This window comes from Acyrthosiphon pisum, chromosome A1 (assembly GCF_005508785.2).
Source record: "Acyrthosiphon pisum isolate AL4f chromosome A1, pea_aphid_22Mar2018_4r6ur, whole genome shotgun sequence".
NCBI lineage: Eukaryota > Metazoa > Arthropoda > Insecta > Hemiptera > Aphididae > Acyrthosiphon > Acyrthosiphon pisum.
In genome coordinates, this window is record NC_042494.1 from 121,188,205 (window position 1) to 121,194,344 (window position 6,140).

Here is a 6,140-nt window from a genome sequence, read left to right on the forward strand (position 1 = left end):
ATCTTTAATATTCATTTTTTATTTTATTATTAAGGTTGATAATTTATTACTAGTTACGTGGCGCAGCGGCCATACAATATGTTGTACGGAAAAATCTAATCAAACTATCTTCATTGTCTTGTGGTCTTCATTGTCTTCATCAACGCTAAATGTATTTTCCAAAATTTCGGCATCAGAGAGGAATGAGAGCAACATCTTCATCCACATTGACATAATCAGTGAAAGATAAATTTTCTTGAGTTGGCAGGGACTCCATTGCATCGGTTCAATATTCAACTGGTCGTTTTCTGTTTCTTGAATTTCTATGATAAATCTCGATTTTTAAAACACTTGAGTATCGTAGAAGTTATATAGTTATCGAAAAAAATAAATAATAAGCTAAATTTCTACACGATTATATAGTAAATTACTATCAAAAAGATTATAAGAATACAGATAAAATACATTTGGTGAATATACTTCGAATTTCTTATAACTTCGAAATTTGATTTCGAATTACCGAGTGTACTTAAATGCATTGTTTTTGTTCGAATTACCACGTGATTTTCAAGAGACCGAGTATTTACTTCGAATTATGGAATGTTTCGAATTATTGAAGGTTTGAATTATCGAGAGTCGACCGTACCTGGAAAACATATTTAAAAATACTAACAAATTTTTTGATTATTTAGATTTTAAATGTTTATAAAAAATACTGAAAATAGAGTTTTGAAAATCAGTGTTCAATGAGACCTGTATAAAGTATTTTTTTCGTTATCATTTTAATGAATATAAATTCTGAGTAATTACTAATTAGGTGTACAAATTATTTTGTAGTAAACATAAATCATAATATCAGTAATTACCATTTAAGTATGAGAATAGTAAAAAAGTAGAAATAACTATTAATTATTATTTATTAGACATTATTAAAAATGCTTATGATGTTTTATAGGAAAAATAATATTATTAAAAGTATAAACTTGACCTAAATTGAATGTAGGTATTGATAGGTATAAATAACACACAAATCACAATGGTAGAACTATATTACATACAATAATAATTAATATCACTATAAAGAGGAATACAATTATTATAAATTTTATTATAACAATACGTCAGAGCCCAGAAGGCAGAAGCGATATTATATCGTTTGAATCAGTCAGAGTTCAGACGAAACAGAAATATAATATTAATAATATAGTAATTATAACACGAGTTTCAAATATGTTGTGTAAATTTAAGTTGTGTTTTTAGTTTTTACCTTTTTAATTTTTATAATATACCTACCTACATTTTATAATTTTGATTATCGTTAATTGTGTAATTTTTTCGTTGTACAATAATAAAAATAATATTACTCATATAACATAATTATTTACAATAATTTTGGTTTAAAATTAAAATTAAATACGAGCGAATTATCTCATTAATCCGTGTTGCAATACGCATTTATAGATTGTTTGGTAAGCGAAACGGACAAAGAGAACACAGAGGGACAGTATGTAGAGTTTAATTATATAGTGTACTGCAATTAGACTTAGGTATAATATAATAATCGTCGTATTTCAAAAGGTAGACCTAAATTAACCGATGTGTGCCAGTTCTACGAGATTCGAGATTCATCAGTGTAATAAACGTAGTTGTCTGTGCGAGGATGACAAACGTTTCTTTTGAGTGCAGTTGACGTTCTCGGGCCAATCGCACAGCATGTTCATCTGAAAGCGATTCAACGATTTAACATAGCCTTTATTACAACTATTTTTTATCTTACCTTGTTAAAGTACAAATTGGACGGACAAGACTGTTCGAGCAACGACCCAAACTCGCAAATTACGTATTTGTTACAGTCCGTCCCGTGACCTTTCAACAGCGGTTCGGTGCACTGCCCTCTGCCTTGTTCCTCTTCGGACTCGACGTCACTATTGTCGATGACGACCCCATCCAAGTCATTTCGTTCTTGGTCCAAGTAGCAGTCTGGTCCCGGACCTGGTAACCTTCCTAGCACTCTGTTGATAGTCTTCAGCATTGGATACGTTTCGCAGCCACATACGTTTCTAAAATCAATCCGCCGGGCCATATAATATTATACATCTACCTACTGGCTATAACCTATACCACGAGTCCCCGAAAACAGTGTACACTGTCTAATTAAACCCATATCCAGGGGTGGATCTTCGATATTTTGATATAATTTAATTAATAATGCATATATAATTTACATACATGAACTACATTAAATTTACATACATAAATTGTACATGTATAATTTTAATTTTAATTAATAATACATACATATTGCATACTATTATTTTTAAACAATAATGATTATAATAAATAATAATTAATAGTTGGCAGAATTATTCTTATTGAATTAATTTTTCATTTATATGATACTCGTTGTTACATAAAAAAATTGTCGATAAAAGATTGACAGGGAGGCACGTGCCCCTGTGCCACTCCCCTGAATCCGCCACTGCCCATATCACTCAGTACCCTATGAATATTGTTGAACCCTGTCTGTGGATACGAAACTGGACTATTAGATCATCAATCTCCCGTAAACAGAATTCGAAAATATGTATAGTGTACTGAGTAATGTAGGTAACTGAGTTATCAGAGTGAACCCTGCAGTTTTTGCGGACACGCACGGTATTTGCGTGCTATTTCAGAACGGAAATGCTTATTTTTCACTCACTTGAAATCGTCCAAGTCCAAAGCCCATATCATTGCGCCACCGAGGTCATTGCGCACGACGAATTCGGATTTGAATCTGATCATGTCCTGGTCGTCGAACGACACCCATTGGTTGCCACTGTAGGCGTACGGGCCCATCCTGCCCAGTGGATCTTGGACCAGTTGCCAATCGCGCTTCAACACTTTGTGGCAGATCTGAAAATCCGGCGAACGTGTGAAAACGTGTGAAGTCCTTAGGGCGGGTAATTCACAACGTAATTATATCTATTATGGCTGGGTACTTACTTCGTAGTAGGACAAAAATCCCCGGGACCTGGTCGCATCACCCGCTTCACCACCACCATAGGTGGGTGCGTTCAAACCGTTGTTCTTGGAGGCCAACGAGAACGACTGACCGTACGTGGGCATACCCATTATGAGTTTACGGGGATCCGCACCTTGGTTCACCCAATAGTACAACGTGAAGTTCTGAAAAAAGTGCCATCGTTGTTTTATAATACAGTGCATATTATGGTGTGATCGGGGCATGTGATTTTAATGCATTTGAACATTTGATGAATGTTTTTTTCGCTACTTTTTAATTTTTTAATTGTCTTGTTTGTCTGTAAAAGTTGTATTTTTATAATTCATATAGGTGGATATTTAAAATTATTTATTTATTTTAAAAACATTCATTTGAACTTTAATCAATTTTTAATCGCACGTTTTTGGCCTTTTGTTATGTTTAGTGCATATTTCACCAATTTTATTTTCTTGAATAACTGTAATCTTATTCAACTGTTTTTTTTTAACACAAAGCCCTAAATGAAATTAATAACGTTTGTATAATTACGGCGTTGTAAGTCATGTCAAAATCGTCGGGATGAGAGTACATGGGCGCCACGTGCCCGGTCTTCTTATCCCATTGTCCATGGTAGTCGTATGCCATCACGGATATCCAGTCCAACGTCGCCGAGAGTAGTGGCACATCGTAACCTAATCATGAAACAAACGAACTCGAATAAAACACCACGACCAGTTGTGTAGGTGTTGTATATATTTGTAATATTGCTATTGTTCACGTACCCGCGTCTATTACAACTTTGTTGGGTGACACGGCCGCCGACAATAGGAAACCTTCTTTGTCGAACGCTTCTCGTAGGTCCAACAATAGTCTCGAGAACCCTTCTTTGTCGCTTTTCGGGCCCCGCTTGCAGTCGACCTGTTCATATTATAATACGCCATTACAGTGCACATCAACGTTAAAAGTTAATAATAATATAATTTATTATATTTTGATCCCTGCGGACAAACCGCGACCGGTCGTATGTCTATATTATAGACCGTCGAATTATTACCTGCCAGCACTTTGGATACTCCCAATCGAAATCTAGTCCGTCGAAATCGTTTTGCTTCAAATAGCCGACTACGTGTTCCACAAACTTGCTTCTCGCCAACGGGTTATTGACCAGCTCACTGTATTTGCTGCCGGCCGAATCATTCCAACCTCCGATCGCCAACAGCACCTTGACGCCGAATTTCTTGAGCGCCGTCACTTTGCGGTAAAAAACTGCAAACACGCGTGACAGAAAATTAAAAATCGCTTCACGCACCCCCTCCCCCTCTCAAAATTGCCGCAGCGTGTGGCACCAAAAAAAACGTACAGTTGTCGAAATCCGCCCAAGTGTCGTGCGCCCTGATGGTCAGTTCGTCGTTGTCCAGTACAGCGAACCCGTAAATGATGTGTGTGCAAAGCGACGGGTCGATATCGCTGGGTAAATATTTTCCGCCGCTATGTCTAAAAATCCCAACGAAATAAATCACCGGACACGTCGTACGTTTCAATAATCATTACGAACCTGTACCAAGCCCAATTGGTGAAATAACAAACGACTTTAAAGTATTCCGCAGATGGAGGTTTCACGGTCGTCGTGGGCTTCGATATTGCGGTCGTCGTGGTAGAAGTCGTTGTCGTCGTCGTTGTCGTTGGCTTCGTCATTGTCGTTGGCTTCGTCGTCGTCGGCTTCGTGTACGTGGGTTTTGTTGGTCTTGTCGGTGACAGTTGTGTAGTCGTAGACACTTCGGTTGTTGAAGTGTTGTAGTGCGGTGATGACGTCGTAGTCATGGATGTCGTCGGCTTACTTGTTACAGGTATCATCGGAGTAGTTTGTGGATTACCTATATAAATAAAGAAAAAAAGTTTTCATTAATTTTTCGATGCATTATTTTAAATGTACCAAAACATAATATAATTCCCCGACAGCATTTTGTAATGATAATATTATAATATTATTATAAAAGCGTTGTATACCTAGGTAGGTACTAATAGGTATTATAATCACGAATAATATTATTATAATGTTATAATAATATTTTTATTCAAACATTTGCTGTCTGGGATTATTATGACGTGTACCGTAGAAATCGACATCGGATTATATTGATTAAAAACTTAGAACAACTATAATAATTTTGTTGATTTACATTATACATATTATCATACTTTTTTATTTAAAATTATTTAATACAAACAAGTATTTAAATTGTATTTTAAATTCTTATAATTAATTGTATAGAATATTAAATGTTATTTTTAGGTTGTTCATTTTTCTCTATTTCTTTAGTACTTATTAGTTTTGTGAATTGCAATTTCAACTTTCATTGAACATCATATTATGATCGTGTTAAGTGTTATTTATTATGTCAAAATAACAAAATATAACTCCATATAGTTAAATAAATGCATATATTATATATTTTATAATATGTACAGATGACTGTTGAAAATTCTGAATAAATAATATTACACAGACTTGTTAAAAAATGAACGTGCCTACCTTATTATTACAATATATTTAATGTTATACTAACTGAAATTGAAATTTTTGTTTAAGTCATTTTTCACAACACTGTAGAGTAATAATAAATGCACACATTTATTACTATATGTAATAAATATAACTCAAAAAAATATGTAAGAAATCGTTTTTATACAATACTATTTTTAAGTGTAAGTACTACTAATACTTTCAAAATATTAAAGAATTCATATACTCTTACCGTGTTTTTGGCCTAGTGTTTTCATGATAGTGCTGAGAAGTGGATAATTTCCTTGGCCGCATACGTTTCGATAATCATCCAAATCTAGAGCCCAAATCATAGCACCTCCCAAATTCATAGATTTCACGTACTCTGCCTAAAATAGATATAATTAGTGATGTAAATTTGTATAATACAAATGTATAAAATTGTATTATACTGGTATTATACACGCTGTATAGAATTATTATATACAATGGTATAAAATCTGTATAAAACTTTTTAGGTAAATTTATGTCTATCTGATTCTGAAGACGATTATTAAAAATCTATTATTATTTATTTTGTATTTACAAACAAAAAACGTTTTATTTTATTTTTCTATTATTTTTTTTTTTATACTAAACAGGAAACTAAAGACTTAAGTGTTAAAATTGTTACTA

The 6,140-nt window shown here is 33.8% G+C and overlaps 1 protein-coding gene across 2 annotated transcripts in view; it reads right to left on the reverse strand.

Moving 5' to 3' along the window:
* Positions 1–1,004: 1,004 nt before the first annotated feature.
* LOC100169480 (probable chitinase 10) overlaps positions 1,005–6,140 on the reverse strand; it is a 17,174-nt gene continuing 12,038 nt past the window's right edge. For both annotated transcript variants that reach the window (XM_001943003.5, XM_008186073.3), the window contains exons 28-37: positions 5,719–5,854; positions 4,518–4,836; positions 4,323–4,456; positions 4,017–4,228; positions 3,745–3,880; positions 3,512–3,654; positions 2,965–3,147; positions 2,681–2,874; positions 1,757–2,039; positions 1,005–1,700 (exon numbers count right to left, since the gene is read on the reverse strand). In XM_001943003.5, coding sequence (XP_001943038.2) covers positions 1,608–1,700; positions 1,757–2,039; positions 2,681–2,874; positions 2,965–3,147; positions 3,512–3,654; positions 3,745–3,880; positions 4,017–4,228; positions 4,323–4,456; positions 4,518–4,836; positions 5,719–5,854 — 1,833 coding nt within the window. In that variant the 3' untranslated portion in view covers positions 1,005–1,607. The remainder of the gene's footprint in view (positions 1,701–1,756; positions 2,040–2,680; positions 2,875–2,964; positions 3,148–3,511; positions 3,655–3,744; positions 3,881–4,016; positions 4,229–4,322; positions 4,457–4,517; positions 4,837–5,718; positions 5,855–6,140) is intronic.